Source organism: Opisthocomus hoazin, chromosome 9, assembly GCF_030867145.1.
Source record: "Opisthocomus hoazin isolate bOpiHoa1 chromosome 9, bOpiHoa1.hap1, whole genome shotgun sequence".
Classification (NCBI taxonomy): Eukaryota; Metazoa; Chordata; class Aves; order Opisthocomiformes; family Opisthocomidae; genus Opisthocomus; species Opisthocomus hoazin.
This window is the reverse complement of record NC_134422.1, coordinates 27,392,203-27,414,707: the sequence shown is the minus strand read 5'-3', so window position 1 is coordinate 27,414,707 and position 22,505 is coordinate 27,392,203. Positions and strand designations below refer to the sequence as shown.

Sequence of the window (22,505 nt, the reverse complement as noted above, 5' to 3'; positions counted from 1 at the left end):
CTAAAAGGGACCAGTGAGGTTCAGTGCCTTTTGGCAAAGTCTGCCTGCTGCTAGCATCTCCGGTACATAGGTAACTCCTGCCGTGGGAGTCAAAATCAAAGTTATAAAGGTAAAATACTGTTTAAAAATTATGAAGCTGAAATGACAAAATTAATTTACAAGAAAGATCAGTTATATTTATGCCAAAGATTTACAAGTAGTTTAAAATAATCTGTGTTTGACACAGTACGTTGTCTTTATCATTAAAATGCTGATGAAATGGTAAACATCTGTTAATTTAATGAGGATAATGAAGCTTGTCAGATACATCTTTCTTGTGCCAGTATTCCTGCTTAGCTCAGGTCTGCGTGCAGATTTGGTGCAATGGTGGTGGGAATCTGTTTGACCTTTGGGAGCAGTGCCAGTGTAAAACTGTGCCCTGTTCTGTTTGATTTGATGATTTTGTCCTGAAGTGCTTCTACCAGTAATTTAGGTCATGTTTATCTGATCACTCTTCCAGAGGCTTTCAAAGGTGGGTCTGAAAATCAAACTTCACTCAAACAGGATGACTGGTATTTGACTGGCAATAGTTGAAGTAATAAACTGGCAATCAGAAGTGAACAAATTTACTATTATTAATGCCTCCACAAATCAGTCTGGTAGGTGTGTATGTTTTCTGTTCTGTATGGAATCCAAATTTATCCTAGTCTACTGGTCATATATTGCGCTGGCAGTAGAAACACCATGGACTGCAAAACTACAGGCAGATTTCAAATGCTCTGTACTCAGCCAAGGCGTACAAAGAAGATTGCATTGTTTGCAGGAGGATGCTAATTGTTTTTATATTTTTAAAACATGTATGCCAAATGCTTTCTAGACCTTGGCTAACGACAGTGTCAGAAACCTAGCTTAAGTCTGATTTTAAATGTCAGTCACAATTTAACTCTTTACTGTTACGTTTTTTCTGCAAAATTTAGTTAGAATATGTAACCATAGCTTCATTGAAGTATGTATATGTAAAGAGAGGGTGGGTCTTTTTTAACTTCATGGATCTTTAATTGCTTATGAAATTCAAAGAGAAACTTGTAGAAGTTAGATTGATGATGGCACTTTATGGACTTCAGATAATTGAATACAACATAGCTGCTGTTTGAATACAACTCTGAAATCCAAATTATGTAAATCTACTGTTTCAGAACCAGCTAGCAGGAATAATCATTATTTCTGCAGTTGAAGATATTTTCTTTGGATATATTCTGTGACACACTGCTTTCCTATTGATGCATTTTTCTCATTATGGATATGAAGAAGAAACTATAGGCATGTTAGCCATTAGCATTTTGACGTTTGCGACGCCAGTTGGATAAGCTTTGACTTGCAGTTAATTAAGCACAACTGTCAATGAGTTTCATGGGCTTATGCAGAAACAAACCTTAGATTTATGGAAGTATTGGGGAAGGAGGAGGGCGAGAATATTATGGGAAAGTGTCTCAAGCATATTTTTCCTTTCAAGTTGTGCAGCTCAGTTGGGATGGTGTTCAACAGTTTTGTCTCCATAGTTGTCATTGACCCATCTTTCTGCAATCATCACGCTTTTCCTATAGAAGAAACAGAGAATAGATGATAGCCTGCTATTCATCTGCTAGATCATAATATAATGTTTTCTGTGCTGCAGCTGTGGTCGAAATTACTGTCTCTCCAGCATCTATAAAATTTGAGCTCAGGGCTAGTTGTAAGTGTTTGGTCATCCAAATAAATCCATGCAGCCCCATCTGGCTTCTGAACTCAGCTTTCCTCTTGGATACCATGAGATGGGTTTGCAGTTGTGTCTGTGGAGGCAGGATGATGAGATGAAAAGGAGGGAAATTTCTACTCTCCCTTCAATTTTGCATTTCCTTAACAGGGACAAAGGGACATCCCTTAATGGAAGACTGGTACTTGGGCAGCCCAGATGGATTGCTGGCATCTTGCAAGTAGATGCAAATGATTTGATTTTATGGGAGAAGAGAGGGGAAAAATTGCTTGTTTACTGTGTCCCCCCCCCCCCGCCTCCTCGCGACTGGGTTTAAAAAGCTCAGATGACTTCTATTAGAAAAAGCTTAGGTATTGTGTCAGCTCTGCTTGAGACCAGAGAAACTCCGAAGAGGACTGTTATGCTCCTGGCTGATGTGCTGGCCACCGGTGAGTGGGAGGAGGTAATTATGGAGAAATTCTGGGAGAGGTAGGAGAGGCAGAGAGTGACTCACCCTCCTTTAGAGGTGTGGGACACTTGTGTTCCAGTGCCTGCTCCAGTCAATGTTGAATCATTTATTCAACCCAGGAAAGAGAAACTGAGATACTTTTTAAAATTATTTTGCATTTCGATAAGGGATATTTTATTTGAAATTTATTTTGTATGATTTCAGAAAGAAAAATACTCCCACTTCCCACATAGTTGGAAGCTGTGTACTAGGCACACTATTGTGTGAATAGGACAGATAGCTAGTTAAAAATGAAAAGTTGGACATCTGTGCCTTCCCATTCCTTCAGAGTCTTGCTGGGGAATGATTCTCAAGTGTATACAGAAAGAATTTCAGCATGTAGATTTCTGGAAAGCTCTTATTTGGAGAGAAAGATCTGGGCTTCAGTTAAGAAAATGGTAGTTTGCATTGTATGTATAGAGTTGTGTTTGTTTATGTGCTAGCTGATTATTTAATTGTTGGCTGTTTTATAATATTTGCTTTGCACTGTAAAACAGAATGAATTTTTTTAAATGCTAGGTGAAATGGTGTTTGTGCAGCACCTAATAGTTACTGTCAGAAGAGGAAAAAATAACCACACAGCTCGCTGTTTGGAAACAAACCTCTGGATTTCAGCTTGCATGTATTGTCTGTGCTAGCTGATCTAATAGGCAACCATGAATTGCAAAAGCATCTGACTTCCACGGGCGTCCGTCCTGACCTTTCTGCCACAGAAGAATTTTTCAGCTTTAGAAAGGATTTATTCTACCTGCCAGTGTGATTTATATACCATATGTCTCCTCTTCAGCGTCGGAGTAGCGATGGCCATAGGGAAGTTTTCTGCCTCATCTGTAGTATGTGGAAATAGGTTTCTTTTAACGATATTAATTAATGATATTAACTCCTACAGAGCCAGTTTATTAACTCCCTGTATTATTTTGTTCTTGGTGGTTGTGTCAGCTATACTGTGTGTGATGTGGAAAGGAGAATACTATGAATTCCTGGTTTTGTTTGCTCTTGGCAGGCACTACTGCACTTCCCACCCTTGTGCGTGCACCTACCTTGATGATGCAGCCTTCCCTGGATATCAAACCCTTTATGTCCTTCCCTGTGGACAGCAGCTCTGCTGTTGGATTCTTCCCAAATTTTAACACAGTAAGTAAAGGTGTTTCCACATTTAGTTTCAGTGTATGCTTTCCAAGCCAGTTCTAATATCCAGTACTGAAGCCGCCTTAGAATAGTGCATCACTGACGCAATTCTAGAGAACCCTTTTTGTCTGTGCTGTAGCGGTTGCTGTTCCCTTGTACGTAAGGCTCGGAGTGGTACCCAGCCTTCGCACTGTGCATGGGGCCGATCCTCTTTTAATGTGGCCTGTTGGGGTGGTGTTTACACACTGAAAAAAAGCCCGCGATAGAGATTTGATGAATGACAGAATCATTTTGAGCATTTGCCTGGGCACGTGCATTTCCATGTGCTGTAAAAAAGGAAAAAGCAAACACTAATGGAATAGTGCCAATATGAAATATGTGAACCTGCTGCGTTTAGTTTATGGTAAAGTATTTTGGGTTTTGAAAAAAAAAAAATAAAGTTATTGCCAAAATAATGTTCAATGCTTCTGTAGTTCTCAATGTTTGTTAGAGCAGCAGTAACAAAAGTAACTCTTTTCTGTAGTTCTTGCTGCTTTAACAGCTCATAAAATGGTTCTGAATGTTATCAAAATGCTTTTTTACTATCACACTTTATCGTTTGTTTAGTTAGTTATTATCTTAAATGCATTAGTACACCAAAACCAACATTCTGCATGTTGCCACTTAGGTTTCCATGCATGAAGGTAATTCAGCATGGAACGAGTTGGCAAATAGTAAAGTAACAGCAACGGGAATTAAACTGCTCTGAGTCATTTCTGCCAAGTCAGCGAGTATGATCTGTTTGTACGTGACCGCTGCCTGAACTGCACAACAGCATCTCACTTGTCACTGTAATTGTGGGGGGGGACAGAAAGGGAAGCAGTGTCACCACCGTCAGACAGTGATCGCCTGAACCACTGCCAAGTGTTTCCTTTTGCAAACCCACCTTCTGTCTGAAGTTAAAACAGCAAGAGGATATTTTTTTTTCTTCATGACTTGCAAATACATCTTGCTGACAGGCCTGGTGTTACAGCACGCTGTGCTGTGGGATGGTTATGAGGTAACATATCAGACAGCTTCTTTCAAACGTCAGCAACTCAACGCATATTATAAACAGCAGCAAATATTATTAATTCATTGCAAAACGTGAAAATTGTGTGTTTATGAGGGAGATGTGGGGATATTCATGTGTATAGATTGGGGTGGTATGTGCATGTCTACAAAGAGACAAGATATAAAAAAAATTCAGGTATGTTTAGGGTGCAGGACCAAATCTCAATACAATTTTAAGAAAGCAGTGTATCATTCTAATCTTCTAGGCATGAAGCAGTTCATACTTATTTTCCATCCTCTTTCTAATACATTCAAGAATTTTATTTGTTATTGATTTGTCTGCTTTCCAGTTGCACTGGTTTTACTAGGTGAGCTTTTTCACAGAACTGTACATAAAGACTCAGAGAACCTTTTCTTTAGGGATGCTGTAGTTGTAGAATCAACCAACTTTATTTGCTTACTGGTGGTATTACCGAGTTTCTGAGTTGCAGTAGCCTCTAGAGACAGATTAATTTGGATATTTAAACTAGTTTTGCCTATGTACACTAGCTTACATTTATCTGGGTTGCATTCCATTTGCCTAATTCCCAGCTTCACACCTGTCATTTCTCTCCAAACTTCTATGGATTTTATTAAAAAGAGGCCTGCGGTAATCAGCAAATATTGTCGACTCAGTGCCTGCTTCCTCCCTTGGAATTCTTGGTAGTTGTATAAAATCATGCTCCTGTGCACCACAGACACCGCATATCTAAACTTGCTTTTTTGAGGAACAGTGGTTCAGTACTACTCTATTTCTAATTCACAGACTTTGCCATTTATCTTTCAGGTATTGATTTTCCCTAACAGTTTTTTACAGTGGACTTTAAAGCGCATTGGAAAACTAAATCACTCATGGTTATCGACTGACAGGCACAGTGAACGTCAGCTGTTATGCACTTCCTTTCTTTCTAACTTAGCACAGCTTTTGCAAATGTAGATTTCTATGTTTGTATGTATATAATCTTTTTTTTTGTTGTTTTTCACTGTAAAGAGGTGGGGGGAGTGTGTAGAAGTTTTAAAAAGCTTTTTTTCCAGAAGGTGAGTTTGAGTGAGTAGAAGCTAAATCAAATTGACCCATAATGTATGTATCATCCAAAGCGCCATAATTTTTCTATCTTGTGCAGGAACAGAATATCAGAAGAGCTTTTTGTCCCTTCCTCCCCCCCAAAAAGCTATCATTTGCCTTATGGAGCAATCAGGAAATCTATGCACTTCACTCACAAGAGGGCTTGTCAAGGACTGTAGTCAGTGAAACGTCTAGTGTGCGGCATGCAATGTCCTTGCCTTCAGTAGGACTGAGGGGACTCTGCAGCGTGTGCCAGGGCCGCTGTTTGTGCTTGCATGTGTTTGCTGAAGGTGGCAAAAAGAGCTGTGGCCTCAAGATCCACCTGTTTGTTTTCAATGGCAGTCAGATATAGCAGCATTTTTCTAAACCTTGCCAGGAGGTGGTTTCTAACTGAATTTCAGTGGCCTGAAAAAAGAAAAGTTTCTTCTTAGGAGCTTGATACAGTAACTACCAGGGCAGGAAAAAAGGTAAAATATGTTAACTACATACATGTTTAAAGGAACACCTCCTACCATGTTTCCAAAATAACTTCTCTTATTTATAGAAATATATTTAGAATCTGGGGTGAACCCTTTCTTACATAGTTGACAGTTTTCAATTCTGAAGACACCTGTAATGCTCCAGATGAAATCAGTGTTCTCATTTCGCTTGTGAAAGTGTTCTGATCACTTGCTTCTCTCCACATGGGGTACTTTCAAAGGAAGCACTGAACAGACCCTGATATTTTTAAAAGAAATGCCTACCCCTAGTATATCTTATATTCTTGACAGAGTTGTGTGATTTAGTTTAAAATGCCTCCCCTCTGTTTCTCCTAAAAACATTAATAGTTCTAAAAATGCTGTGGATGCATGTATAGTACTTATCAATTCATGCCCCAATTAAATTTGTCTTTGTTCTGTAGGACTTGCTTATTATATAGGAAAAATTAATTGGGGAGTGATTGCACTAGCTCCTTGGATGCATGACTTTATTCCTCAGTAAAGGTGCCTTTTTGTTGCAACAGATCAACCACAAATGGATCTTCTAAGAGCAGAATGAAGGATTCCAAGCAGAGAGGTATTGCAGAATAGGTGCTCTCTAGTTTCTTGGTCTTTTTCACAGCACCAGCAAATAGTTTTGTCAGAACAGGACAGGCATGATCAGGCTGTCACAGCCTGAACCTGAGTTGCTGCACAGAAGGATAAACCCTCTCTCAGAAGTGCTGCACCAGCAGATCCAAAGGTGTCATCACATTTGTCCTGGCATCAAGTTCTAAAAGCTCTTGCTTGGTTACTCATACCCCTCTGACTGAAACACAGCTTGAATCAAACTCTCAGCTGGTATTACTTAAAATGCTCTTGCTTAAAGCAGAATGGGAGATGGCATAATAGGAACTTCCCAAACTGGTACCTCCAATTTGGAATGGATGTCTACAAAAAGATATTGTTTAAGCAGAACTCTTTTTTAGCACGCTAAAATGACTTTAATAATTCCTTAACATGTAACATCTAGCATATTGATTACATTTAAAGATCTATAAGTCTTCAAAGTCAAGTGCATAAAGTCAGTGGAAATCAAAGGTAAGATTACTGTGGTCCCCATTGTGCATTTATTATAATGTAATCTTGAGTTTTACACTCTCTGGCTTCCACCACACAGCTTCACCTTCTGTACCATTCTTTCTCTGCACCTCCCTGATACTTTGTCTTGCGTCATCCACCTTGTGGAGTGAATGAAAAGACACTTTGTGGTCACATCGTGGAAGGTTATCATGATACATGTGCTAAAGTGGCTGAAAGCTGGGATTGATCTTGCAAGGCAAACTTAATGATCACTGTCTGCATTTATCTTGCAAGGCAAACTTAATGATCTGTCTGCGTCTCCCTATAAAGGTTGTATACTCCCCAGAAAAAAAATTTCAAATCTCCAGTGCATTCTACCTTGTCCTGAAATGGGAACAGCACTATATGATTCAAATTTAGTTGAAGTGGTACAGCCAGGGACCCGTCAGTCTGCACAAAAGCGGTATCAGCAACTTCTCAGATTTTATCATCATAGAAAATAATCAGCAATTCATATGCTTCCTTCTCAGTTTGTTATGGCCTCGGGGGTAATCAAAGATTATAGCATCTCTTGTAGCTTTCACATTAGTGAAAGATTTTCCATCTAACTAGCCCATGATTGGTTTCTAAATGCTGGTTCATACCTTCATTTTTTAGAGGACACACGGGTTAATGTGGCCCAGTTACTGCTTCAGTGTCTATTTCTCTTCAAGTAGGTTTATGCTGATTCTTTATATTACAGTTCCCCCAGTCCCCTTGCAAAGTGGACCAGAAGTGTTTTACATCTGCCAGTGAAGGTGAGCCAGCTGGAATGGGCTACAGGAAGGGAAAGAGGAGCCGACTAGTAACTCAGAAATCTCTGTCTCTCCTCCAGCATTAGCCTTGCTGGACTAAGTATCCCTGGCCTACCCCCAAGACAACTACTGGCAGGAACTAGTTTGCTCTTTCCTCTTCTGCGTTTTCAATTATGGCCCTCACTTGTGTCTGCTACCTATCTGGTTCTCATTTGAAGGGCCCAGTAATTAGCCAAGGCAGAAGGCGGAGGTCTGCAGATGAGAGCGCTGGGCACTTGTATCGCTGGCTTCCCTCGCCCCTCTGTGCCAAGTGCCTCTTCTGCGTCTGGCAGGGTGCTGCGGCTCGGGAGCTTGCCGCGTCCTTAGCAGGGTCTGAATTCAGCCACTTAACGCCCTGCTGCAGTGCCAAAGTACGCTCGGGAGCTGTGTTGTGTGCAGGAGGAGCAAATTACAGAGGCAGCCAGCTGGATGTCGCCAGCCCGTTATCTACGGTCCCCTTTGCTGGAGCAGCCTGTCCATGTGCTCCGATTTCCACTTTTCCCTTTGTGAAGTGCTGGAGCGGGGTGGCCTGCCCTGCTCCTCTCCCTCTGAAACACTCTGCTCCAGAGAGCAGGGGAAGTTCTGTAAGAGCTATACTTCACCCTCATTAACTCACACTGCAGAAGGGAAATTTAAGCAATTAACTTAGAAGGAGAGGTGTTTTGTGGGGTGGCTAGACATTTTGTTTGGGGTTCTTTGTTCATTGTTTTTTAATCAGGAAATGGCAAGATTTTTTTCTTACAGACATTTTATACGCTTTTTTTGTAGTCATTCCTGTGTTGAGTGCTTAAAAACATTCCTATTTCACTTCTAGTTATTATGAATATAGTAGTTTGTGTTTGCCAAGTCATAGCCAAAATCACCCAAACTACAACATGAGGAATCAGCTTGTTACCTTTTATAAAGGGAATAAAACAGAGTAATAGGTGTTTTCCCGGATATTTATGGGTGAGGAAAGCAGCGGTTCAGGAATCACATAATAAAGCCCAAGTTCTGGCAGCCCAGACCTCTGCTCTGTGGCTTGTGATTGCTTTTACCTCTGACTGTCTTCTCTCACAGTACCTGGCTGCAGAGGCCCTCTACCCTCCATGTCGTCCTCTTTTCAGTTTCCTGTACTCCCTTTTCTTTGTGCCCTTAGGCTTTTTGTACCAAGCCAGGAATTCTTCCTTGTCTTTCCATGGTTTTGGTGCAAACCAGCAGAGACCTCTTTCAACCGTGGTAGCAGTTTTGGGAAAAATTCTTGTCAGCCTTTGGAGGCCCTGAAAAATGCTGATTTAAGGTGGTATATTTTTCTGCAAAAATACTTGAGCTGTTTCAGCTGAAACTTTAAAAAAAGATGGAGCTTGAAGCAAACACCTGGTAAGATACACTGAATTAGATATGGGGAAAAAAAAAAGTTGCTGCCAAAAGCAGGGAGTTGTCAGTCAGTCTTTGACAGCTTTTGCAGTTTGTGGTGTTTTAACATAAAGACGCAGGCTCCCTAGTTCCTGTCAGGAATCTCTTCAAAGAGCAACTCTTTGTTAAATAGGTGAGCTTAGAAGAGTGCTTCTCTGCCTTGTTTCTGGCCTTTCATACTTATTATTCTCAGGGAAAAAAAATTGTGCTTCGACTAATAAGACTGACTTTAAGGGAGAATCTCTTCAAACATTAATTATCGTTTAAAGTTTCCAGCCACTTTATATTCTCTCTAGCAGGAACGGGACAGGTGAGCTGCCTTCTGTCCGTTCCCAGATCAGCAGCAGAGAGCAAACCCTGTCCCTAAGGCGAAAGCGCGCTGCCCCGCACTGCTGGGAAACAGGACTTGCCAGGCGCGGTAGCCTCTCCCTGCCGCTGGACAGGAGCTCGGTGTCCACGGAGAGATGCTTCTGAAGTTACCACGCTACTTCCATTGCTGTGCATACAAGTAGTTAGGTCACCAGCCAAATTCTGTAAAGAAACAGAGTTTCTGCAGACGAATCCTACCATTTGCTGAGTCCTCCAGACAGTCTGTTCCTTCGCTATGTGTTTCATCTCTGTCTTTGCAGAAAGCTGGGGGCTAGTCTCTCTGACACTTGAACAGCATTTATTTCCTTTGCTGGTCGGCATAGGGAAAAGCTAAGAAGCCTTTATCATCAATGAATTGCTTTCTTCTTGGGTTACCAGTATGTTCGTGACAAAAGGAAGCTGGTTAAAGGGAGAGGGTTGTTAGCCATAAATATTTTAGGCACTAGACCATTGAAGGATGTTTTGCAAATAGACTGTGAGGAAGATGTCTCCTCTCAAAGCAAGCAGTCACAGAATTGTAGCTGAAGACAAACAGGGCACATGTGTTGCACCACTGTGCTGATAGAAGTTTCGGTAGTTTCTAAGTCTTGTCCTAAGCAAAACTCTAGAGCATCTTTAGAGAAATCTAAATTCTCCATGTGTCGGACTACAGAAGTGGCTGCTTTGGCAGCATCCTGGCTGTGCATGGTTGGCTTTCCTGCCCTCCCTTAGACCTTTGTCACATCATTCCATGGAAAACTAAGAATTACTGCAGTAATTATTAATGAATAAATTATAAGAATGTAGCTAAGAATTAATTCTTGTTATACTCTTTCTTTATGAATGTGGATATAGCTAGGGGCCTTTTTAACCAAGATACAGTCAATTTTACGACAATTTAAAAGTACTAAATGGCAATTTACAGTCATAGTGTGAAACCTGTCTGTCTTTAGCATACTGAAAACTGATGATGCGCAGGTTTGAAGCACTGACCAGCCCATTTCAACAACCGGAGCAAGGCTGATTTTGAAGATCTGTGTTTTTCAAATTGGTCTTCTCTATATTCAGTCTGTCTGGTCTCACAGTAGAGATACCACAAACTTCAGCTGCTTCCTCAAGGTAACACTAGGGAAAGAGGATCACATTTCTTGTTCCTGTATTTGTTAGGAATGACAGGTTTCTACCTTTGCCTGGTTGGTGTCTCATTTACTTAGAGCTTAAAATAAAATTAAAAAATAAAAACCAAACCAAACCAAAAAACCAAACACCCCCAATCCACCCAAAAAAAAACCCCGAACCACCAAAAACTGGTGCCGCTGCTGAATGAGGCGGGTGTCCTGGTGACAGAGGATGCGGAGAAGGCAGAGCTACTGAATGTCTTCTTTGCTTCAGTCTTCAGTGCTAAGACTGGCCCTCAGGAATCCCAGGCCCCAGAGGTAAGAGAAGAAGCCTACAAAGAGGACGACTTTCCCTTGGTCGAGGAGGACTGTGTGAGGGATCGCTTAAGCGATCTGGACGTCCACAAATCCATGGACCCCGATGGAATGCACCCACGAGTGCTGAGGGAGCTGGCGGATGTCATTGCTGAGCCACTCTCCATCATCTTTGAGAGGTCCTGGAGGACAGGAGAGGTGCCCGAGAACTGGAGAAAGGCCCATGTCACTCCAATCTTCAAAAAGGGCAAGAAGGAGGACCCAGGGAACTACAGGCCGGTCAGCCTCACCTCCATTCCGGGAAAGGTGATGGAGTAGCTTATCCTGGAGGCCATCATCAAGCAAGTGGAAGAAAAGAAGGTTATCAGGAGTAGTCAGCATGGATTCACCAAGGGGAAATCATGCCTGACCAATCTAATAGCTTTCTATGATGACATGACTGGCTGGGTAGACAAAGGGAGAGCCGTGGATGTTGTCTACCTCAACTTCAGCAAGACTTTCGACACAGTCATCCTCCTAGGGAAGCTGAGGAAGTGTGGGCTGGATGAGTGGTCGGTGAAGTGGATTGAGAACTGGCTGAATGGCAGAACTCAGAGGGTTGTCATCAGTGGCGCTGAGTCTAGTTGGAGGCTGGTAACTAGTGGTGTCCCTCAGGGGTCAGTACTGGGCCCCGCCTTCTTTAACTTCTTCATCAACGACCTGGATGAAGAGTTAGAATGTACCCTCAGCAAGTTTGCTGATGACACCAAACTGGGAGGTGTGGTAGATACACCGGAAGGCTGTGCTGCCATTCAGCGTGACCTGGATAGGCTGGAAAGTTGGGCAGAGAGGAACCTGATGAGGTTCAACAAAGACAAATGCAGGGTCCTGCACCTGGGGAGGAACAACCCCATGCATCAGTACAGGCTTGGGGTGGACCTGCTGGAGAGCAGCTCTGCGGAGAGGGACCTGGGTGTCCTGGTGGACGACAGGTTAACCATGAGCCAGCAGTGTGCCCTGGCTGCCAAGAAAGCCAATGGCATCCTGGGGTGCATCAAGAAGAGTGTGGCCAGCAGGACGAGGGAGGTTCTCCTTCCCCTCTACGCTGCCCTGGTGAGGCCTCATCTGCAGTACTGTGTCCAGTTCTGGGCTCCCCAGTTCAAGAAAGATGAAGAGCTACTGGAGAGAGTCCAGCGGAGGGCTACAAGGATCATGATGGGACTGGAATATCTCTCCTACAAGGAGAGGCTGAGGGAGCTGGGCTTGTTCAGCCTGAAGAAGAGAAGGCTGAGAGGGGACCTAATAAATGCTTATAAATATCTGAAGGGTGGGTGTCAGGAGGATGGGGCCAAGCTCTTTTCAGTGGTGCCCAGTGACAGGACAAGGGGCAACGGGCACAAACTGAAGCACAGGAAGTTCCGTCTGAACATGAGGAAGAACTTCTTCCCTCTGAGGGTGACGGAGCCCTGGAACAGGCTGCCCAGGGAGGTTGTGGAGTCTCCTTCTCTGGAGATATTCAAGCCCTGTCTAGACGCAGTCCTGTGCAGCCTGCTGTAGGTGACCCTGCTTTGGCAGGAGGGTTGGACTAGATGACCCACAGAGGTCCCTTCCAACCCCTACCATTCTGTGATTCTGTGATTCTGTGAAAAACCCCACAACCCAGCATACTTTGGTACTACATTAAGTTTCAGGACAACTTTCATTAGAAATGGAATGTTCCTTCGAAGATTCATATCTAAATACAGCACTTTTTAATCAAGGGCATTTTAATGGCTGTTTGTGTGGTATGTGGTACTGATCAAAAAAAACCCCAAACCAGAAACACCATTATTGATTTTTAAATGAAGAAAGTCTATTATTCCTTACTTACTGTGAAGAGTGGATGACAGCTGTCAGCTAGCGTTCTTATGCAATTCTCAGTTCTGATTTGCTTCGAATTTATATTCAGCCAGTTTATACATTTATATTCAAATGTATATATATGTATGATTTATCCTCTTTTTTAGATTTTTTTTTTTAGTATGTGAAAGGGTATGATATTAATTCATTTCAGAAGACTAGGCTTCCTGTGACTTTATTGTCCCCTGTTCACAGAATTCATCAAAGCCGTGAATTTGTCCCTAACCTCTCTTTGCACAGTTCAAAACTGTAGAGGAAATTCAAGTCTACGTAACGGGATACCATGCATTTTTGTGTGTTGTTGGTGTTCTGCAGCAGGCTGAGAGCAAGAAACCTGGCAGCAAAACTTAGAGCAGACCCTTAAGAGGAAAAGGGTACCATCTAGGTACCATCTCAAAGATGAAAGGAAAAATCAGGAATCTTGCTTACCCCACACATTATCTAAGCCGCTTTTCTGACTACAAGCTCCTAGGTTTGTGTCTTTCGGTAGGATTCCACTGGAAGGTAATTTTTCATATTGTTTTACCTATTCACATTATTTTTTTGTCAGATGGAAATAGGCAGTGTAACAAGAATAGCTTTGCTCTCAGAGTATGTTATTGGTTTGATTTGCAGCAAGTCTCAAACTATAGTATGTTTTTATTTTTTGCTGGATTTGGAGGCAAGATGTTTTTGGTAGTGTTGTTTTGTTTAGCTGAACACAGCTGAGTGTTCTGAATAACAGCAGCCTTAATAAGAAATAGCGGTTATATAGTATCTTCCATCAGATGATTTTAAAGAGTTGTAAACATGTTATTTAGACCTTTCAGCTTTTTTGTGAGCTTGCAAATATTTTTATCCCCATTTTACAAATGAATAATATAAGGCTCAGGTGAAGTGACTCATGTACAGTGAAACTTGTGAGCCAGCAGAGCCACAAAGGGAAGGGAAATTATCACATCCCATCAGTGTTGTTTAACTGCTGGGTTTGTACTTGACTTTGTTCTTTTTCTCAGGTTTGGTCTGTCATGGTCCTAAAAGTTCATCTTACAGATACAAAGTCTTGTACTATGGTAGAGGAGTAATCTTTATGGATTAAAAAAGCTGCTGCTGATTGCTTACAGCTGGTTAACTTTAGTACAAAACAAAGCATTAATCCTTAGATATTTACTTTTTTCCTTATCCTACATTTGCATGAGAGGATTCTCTTTTGCCCCTGCTTTTTTCGCAAAATATTTTCAGCTGCTTTCTGTTAATTTCAATTATAAAAATCTCCAATCTTGTCTGGAGCAGAAAATGACATTTTTCCACCATGAGGGTTAAACCTGTTGTTGGTGTTCATGTTACAAACTCAGTCCTTTTATACATCTGCATCGTCACATGAGAATAAGCCTTATAGTAAACTGAGACAAGATTCAGAATTATTTTTGCTGTGATGTCTCACCAATTCTTTCTTTCTTTGGGTCAAGTCTTTCTAGAGAAAGCGAATATTAAATTTTAATAATATTTTTCCCAACAGTTTCTAAAATAGCAGCATTATTTAATTTTTAGAGCACTTTTTTCCGAGGTTCGCTTAATTATGATTTTCTAAACTGAAATTTACTTTTAACATGCAATATATATATATATCTCCATGGGTGAAGGGAAGGAAGGGCAGAGGAAATATTCCTAGCACTGAAAAAATGATAGTAAAAAAATAGTTGTTTTCTCAATTTTCTTTTGATCTCTGTGCTTAATCATATCATATTATTTGAGAAGAGAGAACAAGGGAGAGATTCTTTATCTGTGGTTTGTGGTTTTTTTTTAAATACCAGTTTCTTGATTTAAGCCAGAGTAATGCAAAGATGGGGGAGGACAGAAGAGCAAAAGATCAGAAAATCCCCAATCTATTTTCGGTTGTGCAGTGTAGAATGTTCTTCCTTTTGCTTATGTTGTTCTGAACCACTATTTTGGTCTGGTTCAGGAAAAACAAAATTCTACAGAGAAGACTGGGATTCATCCTTGCCCTCATGAGCTTGGTTCAATAAAGTCTTGCAAATTAGACTTTCTAAGTGAAAAGCAGTCACTGCTCCCACATAGGAGCAGTTCCCATTTTGGTGCTGTTTCAGAGGGCTCCCTCTCCCAGACTGCGTCAGAACACATCCCAAGACAGAGGTGAATGTGTGATGGTGAAATTATTTGTGCTAGCACACAGGATAGATAAATGGGCATTTCAGTAAAGATTTAGGGTTGTACTTCCCAAGTTCATGCTGAGGCAAGAAGATTAATGCATTTTTTTTTAAAAGGAAGAGGATTTAATGAATTAGGTAAAGGGAAAGTATATTTGAGTATACTGTTCTTACTTCTAGTACCTATACTTCAATGGCATATTGAAAATCTGAAAAGGAGTCAGAGAAAACCTACCGAACAAATCAAGGCTTTCAGAGTGAGAAGCTTAAGGAACTTACTTCGTTTATCAAGGGGAAGGTTAAGGGCTGATCTGATTGCAGTGTATGAGTGGCTACACATTCAGAAGGTGTCTGAGATTAGGGTGACCTTTAATAGTCAGCACAACTAGATTGAGGGGTTTGTAGTAGACACGGTAAGATGTGGATTTTAACTCTGGGAATAGTCAGTCATTAGCATTGCTTCCCCAATGTTCCCCAATTTGTCTTATCAAGGTGTTGGGGGTCTTTCCCAAAAATTTAGGCTCTGATTAATCACAAATAATAGGAAGGGCTGAAACACCCCAACGCATGAAATTGTGTCAGGCATTTTTTAGGAAATCAGGTGTAATGGTTCCTTCTGGCCTAAAACAAATCTGTAAATTGCTGCAGACATCACTTTCACTGTTCTGTGTGATTGTGGATACAGGCACACAGAAGCACTCCCTTTTTCATTTTTCCATGCAAGCTGGACTTTAAAAGGGGAATGTGCAAGAGGGTGGCACACCGAGTGGCTCTGCTTTATGCCATGGGAGTGGACATAGAAAAGTAGGGAGGGAAGCCTAACTGCTAGTGGCTGGAGGCAGAGAAATCAGTCTCCCAAGTCCAGGACTCCAGCCCTGCAATTCTTAATGGAAATAGTGTGAACTTTTAAATAATATAATTAGCTGAACCTTATCTCTAAAAGGAAAATGAAGAAGCTGAATTTATCAATTCGTAATATTTATGTTTAAGACATAAAAGGTTGTTCCCAACTCTTGGTGCACTTTTTTAGTTGTCTTGTACTATAAATGAAGTAGAAGTGTAAACTCCCAAGGTCTTGTCTTTCCTTCTTTATTTTTAAGTACTGACTGTTATTTCAACAGCTCTTCATGAATAGCTGTAGTATCTGACATGTTAGCAAGTGAATTACAGCAAGATTTTTGTTTTATTTTAAAATGCCTCTGGTCTGATTTCACTGGCTAGTAGTAGAGTGTGGAGGTCACAACCATCACAGCCACTGTTTTCCTGGAGGAAGCTGGAGCTTGCTGCCAAATTGGTGAAGAGGGGAAGAGACAAACACAGTGAGAAGTTACATTCAGAGAGGTTTGCTTTCAGAGTACAATGTTGTTATTGTATTTTGGGAACCATGTGGAAGGGAAGGGAAATATTATTCCCTGTAGTCTTTTTCTTAGTGGATGCTTATGTCTTCCTGCACTTGGGGAAAGACATCTAATTTTTTTTTTTTTTTTTTTTTAAAAAAGGACTTGCTGCAGCCTGAATATGGTTGGGTTTTGAGTTTGACTTCAATGAGACTGAAATTTTATGCTTTGCACAAATGCACTGTGTGTAAGTAGAACAAGAGGGCCTGTTAACAAAGTATGATTAAAGCAACCTTCAGTCAGACCACAGGATTATGGTAAAAAAAAAAAGTAGTATTATAAATTAATTATTCTTTCTGTTTTGATTAAATATTTGCACAAGTCTCTGAATCAGCTTCTGGGAATCTGACGAAAGTCCTCCCGTGGCTTAGTTACTGGACATTTACATGTGACTGGTTTTTCAAACCTCAAAATTTTCTGAAGAACATGGAGGTGTGGGGAGGTGGCGTTTAGAGAACTGCAGGCTCACTGTACAGAAATACATCTATGTGGGGACACGCTCTGTGCTAGTCAAGGAGAGCCAATATGCAAGGAGCATAGATAGCATTCCCACAGGAAAAGGAAGTTGTGCACATCACAGAATCATAGAATCATTTAGGTTGGAAAAGACCCTTGAGTTAATCAAGTTCAACCATTAACCTAACACTGCCAAGTCCACCACTAAACTATGTCCCTAAATGCCACGTCTACACGTCTTTTAACCACCTCCAGGGATGGTGACTCAACCACTTTCCTGGACAGCCTGTTCCAATGATTGATAACCCTTTCAGTGAAGAAATTTTTCACAATATCCAGTCTAAGCCTCCCCTGGTGCAACTTGAGGCTGTTTGGTCTTGTCCTATCACTTGTTACCTGGGAAGAGAGACTGGCACCCACCTCGTTACAACCTCCTTTCAGCTCTTCATCAGTAGAGCTGACTTAAGTGTTCCTGGTGATGCAAAATAAGCAAAGAAATGTGTAACAGTATAGCATTGATTTGAACAGTAAATTACACTTAGCATTAACTAAATGAGAAATGTGTTCCCTCTTGGGACAAAAGCAGGACAACCATGGAGAGAACAGATTCTTGTTAGTTTGCGTTGGCCAAAGTGTGCCCAGTATTGCATCAGAATGCTGATGGCTCTGATTTTGTGCTGGGCATTTTAAGTATGTGCCCTGTTGAGTATGTGCAGTTATGGTAGGAGGCTGTGTATATATGGCAGAATTTATGACAAGCTTCAGCCTGTGGTCGTTCTCGACAGTGGCAGTGTGCTCAGCTTTCCTGATAACTGGAGCTCAAACACAGGAGTTGTTCACGGGCCTTGTGATCTAGAAAGATGTTGAAAAGATCTGATCAACAGGATTTTTGTCGCTGTTTGCCTACTTACAGCATCATCATCATCATAATAGCACACAAATAAGGAGTGTTGTCCAATGGTTACAAAAATCTCAGAATTTAATTTAGATGCTGCTCCTGCATTGGTAATTTATATATGCCACTGTTTTCTTCCATTGATTGCCAGAGGGAAATATTGGATTATATTATCAGTTTCCACATACGGTTTAAAATTTTGTATTATCAGAGTAAAACAACACAGTTTGCCGTAGGGACACTCTCAGTGTTTTTTCAGAAGCTTCTTAATGCCCAGTGGTTAAGTGGTAATCAGTTAAATCTCTTATACTGACTTACTGATATTCTGTTTACAAATGCTTGACTAACAGACAACTTTAGATTTGACTCAAGAGTTACACCATGAAGAGAGGTAACTGAAGTGACGGCATAATTTCCCAGTCACAATTGTACTCAGATGTGCTGCTGTTACAAGAAGACAGAGCTTTTGGGTGTAGGTTTTTTGTTGGAGTGGTAGCAATAGCATGTATGATGCTTGCTTAGTGTGCTTCGATAGCTAAGCAGTTCAGGAAGGGAATGAAAGCTTAGAAATTAGGTCCTTAGGTAGAAATGGCAAACGTAAATCAGTGCACTATCACTAGTTCAGATGCATAACCAGCAATTTAGCCCTGGATACTAGGCAAGCACCAAAAGCATCAACTCATATAAGCATCTGAGTTTATCCACACTTTTGAAACTGGAGATTACACCTGAGAAAAGACTAATACAAATATTCTGGATTTCCAACATCACAAAAACTAGCTTTTCTTGCAATGTAGTGTCACCTCATTTAAACAAAAGGCTTAGAAATGATACCTAACCTTTCTGTTTGCAGCAACTTACCTCTTCACAGGATCAGTGCAATTTATTTCTGAGGCTCACAAATTGGTGTTTTTACTGTCTGCTATGTGTAAAGAGATCTTTTAAAATACTTAAAACTTCAGTTTCACCGAAGGAGTTCTCGTGATGCACTTGGTCATTTTTTTTTTCTCCTTCCTGTGTCTACTTTGATGTCTCTTAGTGGTCTGGTTCAGTTCTCAGAAGACACCAAGAGAATCTGTGGTACCACAACATACAGCAGGGCAGGGAGAGTTTCTGGTAGCAAGAATTAGAAGAGAATTCAAGGATGAAATTGTTGAATTATTAACGATAATGTGTAACAGCTCATATAAAACTGCATTTGTACCTAAGGACTGAAGGGTGGCAAATCTGATGCAAGTTTTTAAAACACATCCCATGGAAAATATAAGCTTTTGGATGACATATTTGCCAGGCAAATTAACAGAAACCTCAATAAGAATAGTATAAGAGGACATTTCATGTTGTAAACAGCCTGTAAAGTGTCAACATAATGCCTTTTCAAAGATAAATCCGTCTTTACAAACATGTTTGTAGGGGTCAAAAAACATGTGAAGAAGGATGTTTTAACTGACATATTTTGAATTACCAAAAGGGTTTTCACAAAACCCCTTGCCAAAGATTTTTAAGAAAATTAAATTGGCATATGAGGATCCTCTTATGCCAAAAAGATGCTTCTGAGGCCAGTGAGCTGAGGAAGTTTGCTAATGCTGAAGTTCTCTAAGGTAGTGAGGACAAAGACCACAACACTGTGAAAGACCTTAATGAGACTGAGAAGCCAGACAATAAATGGTTGATGAAGTTGCATCTAGATAAATGTAAAGTGATGCACATGCAAGGAAAATTTCACAAAACTTCACACAGAAAGTAACGTGCTATGAATTGGCCATTAACACTTGGGAGTGAGATCTCAGGTTTATAACAGTGATTCCAGTAAAATATCAGATCAGAGTTCAGTACTGATCCACCCTGAGTATGGTATATGGTTCCTGTCCATGTCTTCAAAATATTTGATTGAATTTGCTAAATTGTGGCAGAATTGAGAAGGCTAACAAGGATGGTCATGGAATGGAGTATTTTCCATGCACAGAATGACTGAGCAACACAGAATTAACTTGGAATGTGGTACAGGTGTTAGAAAATTGAGTTGCATGGAGCTACATTTAAACAAAAGTAATTGTTTCTTGGCACAGCAGATCGTAGGCATTAGAACTCACTGCAAAGAGTGAAGGCAACGTTTTACATCAGCTCAGGGGATGACTACGCAACAGAAAGACAGTGGGATTTGCCAAATACACAGAAAACACCTGGCTCTGGAAAATTTCTGGTGGGAAAAGTATGTGGACCTTGTGAAAGTAGTTGGGGGAAATACTGTATATGCTTGTGCTGTTCCTGTTCTCTTGATAACTACGTATGATAGTTTTGGGGAATAAAACGATAGGCTAGATGGAGCTTCAGTGGAGTTGAGCAGTTCCTCTGTGCTTTTGGATTGTCTGTTGCTACATTTGCATTTTTTAATTGCTTTGAAGGTCGTTGTTTCCAGTCTCAGTAGCTGTAGAGTATTTCCCTTGTATGCATGTTCTGCAATCGGGAAATAGAAGAAGTAGTAGTAGATTACCGCTGAAACTTGTCCAAGTCCTGTTAATCCTTGCTAACTTTAATAGTTCAGGTGGTTTTAAGGGGACTTGTTGCAAAAAGATAGTATCTTCAACTTTATTGGAAAGACATTTTTAAATTTAACTCTTTATTAAACCAATTGAGATAGGAGAACTAGACTAAAAGGCTGTTAAACTTATTTACGGCTACCAGAGCACTGTGAATTGCTTTATTAATTCTTCCCATAGCATAAATAGCATAGTGCTGATTTTTATGTACATTTGTGGTAGCTGTTAGCTTCTGTTGTTATTTTGTTTTACAGAACTGTTTTTTAAATACCGGTGCTCCACACTGGGCAAAGTGTGCTGCGTCATTTCCTAATATATACCTCAACAAATTACTCTCTCCCTCTTTCTTCCTCCCTCCCTCCCTGCCATGAAGACGATAATTTTGTGTGGCGATCTGAGATCGGTTTACCCTGCAGCATTCATTTTCTAACAGAGAGATACTATTTTATTTTTCCAGCATGCTGTAATCCACCCCAGTTTCTGATATATTTAAAACCTATTAATTGTTAATGTGGCACTTCTTGAATTCTAATCATGAACAGACTACGTGCAGGGCTCCGGTTTGGGAAGGATCATTAACTGTTCCCTGGGGATCCCGAGTGGTACTTTCTGGAGACAGCGTGAGCTGTATTTGGGAGAGTTTGTCCTTGTGCTGCTACATCTGTTTGAAGCTGGGACTTTGTGCGTAGTCTGCATTGTACGGTTTTGAACTGCATTGCCTAACGCTAGTGCTGTGGATTGTTATCTGGAATGCACAGAGGAATCATTGATCACTGCTGCTTTTTTTGCCTTTTTATTTTTTTTAAACAGAACTGCAGACACTAGTGGGTATTTTTGCTATTTCTTTTGCACCGATCTCAGACACTTCAAATGGTTGAGGTACTTTTCAGCATTGCTCTCTGGTTCTAGATTACCTGATCTAACAATTAGTAGTTAAGCTGCAAAGCAAAATGTATCTTCCATTTAAGGGAGAAAAAGTGCACCTATTCCCTAATGATACAGCAATCTTTTAATATGTACTATAAATGTAATAATATACATTGACTGGCAGATCTGTTATAAAATGGATGCTCAGAAAACTTTTAATCTGCATGTATTGTTGTGATATATTATGCAGGGTGATGTGATAAATGATACAAGTCAGAAACAGAATTTGTTTGTTCTCTTCTAAGCTTTTAAACTTTCGACTGTCACTGTATTTTAGAAACAAAGATACTTATTTTAGGGGTTTTTTAGGCTTCATCACATTCATTGTAACAACACTGTAGTGTCATTTATAATTCAGTAGTTCATTTTAGACGAGGTATTTTTACTTTCATAATTGTCTTAATATGGTACGTACCCCTATGGCAATGAAATACTGTATTTAATGGCAAAAGCTGATAAAAACTATAGCATGTCTCCAGAAAATTTGTTAGCAATGACATTTACAAAACCATACATTTGGTTTAAAAGGGCTGTAGCAAGAAACCTGTGTAGCCATAATCCAAAAAAATTGTTAAGTAAGTGTTTAATGTTTGGTAATAGATTATCGGAGAATGTCATCTTAGGCAGGTATGATGCAATATGTTTTTCTTGAATTTGTGTATTTGCACATGTGCATGTAAGTGGAGCAAACCCTCATTAGTGCAGGTTTCTCTGGAAGCTTAAATGTGTACTAAGGGAAAATTACAATCTTTATCCTCAGGTTTAGAAAGTTTGGAAGTAACTTATTTACTGTTACAATTCTTTAACTAATGAATCAGTAACTTCAGCTTTTCTTTCTTCCTTTTGTAAGTGAACTTAGTATCAAATGTGTGATGTGTACCATCAAAGATTAAACAGCCAGGTTTGGTTTCTTCGAGTAGTACTGTAAAGGCAAAAAACATCACTGTGACTGCAAAGCAAGCTTCAGAAAAGTATAACTTTATAATGAATTGATCTGTTTTCTCCTGTACTAGTTTAAAAAAAAAAATATTGGGAAATGAGCACTTATCTTTTCTTATAGACTGCCACTTTTTGCCCTCTCCTCTTCATAATTGACTTCGCCTCTTAAATAAGGATAGGGAGGACTACATGTGCGCAGATGCTCGTAGGATAATGGGGGCTGAAAGGGACCTCAGAGGTCATCTGGTCCAACCCCCTGCTCAGAGCAGGGTCAGCTGCGAGATCAGAGCTG

The 22,505-nt window shown here is 40.5% G+C and overlaps 1 protein-coding gene across 9 annotated transcripts in view; it reads left to right on the top strand.

The window, feature by feature from the left end:
- Positions 1–22,505, top strand: part of ZNF385B (zinc finger protein 385B) — a 151,761-nt gene that overhangs the window by 87,049 nt on the left and 42,207 nt on the right. For all 9 annotated transcript variants that reach the window (XM_009934016.2, XM_075431225.1, XM_075431229.1 and 6 more), the window contains exon 2: positions 3,223–3,353. In XM_009934016.2, coding sequence (XP_009932318.1) covers positions 3,223–3,353 — 131 coding nt within the window. The remainder of the gene's footprint in view (positions 1–3,222; positions 3,354–22,505) is intronic.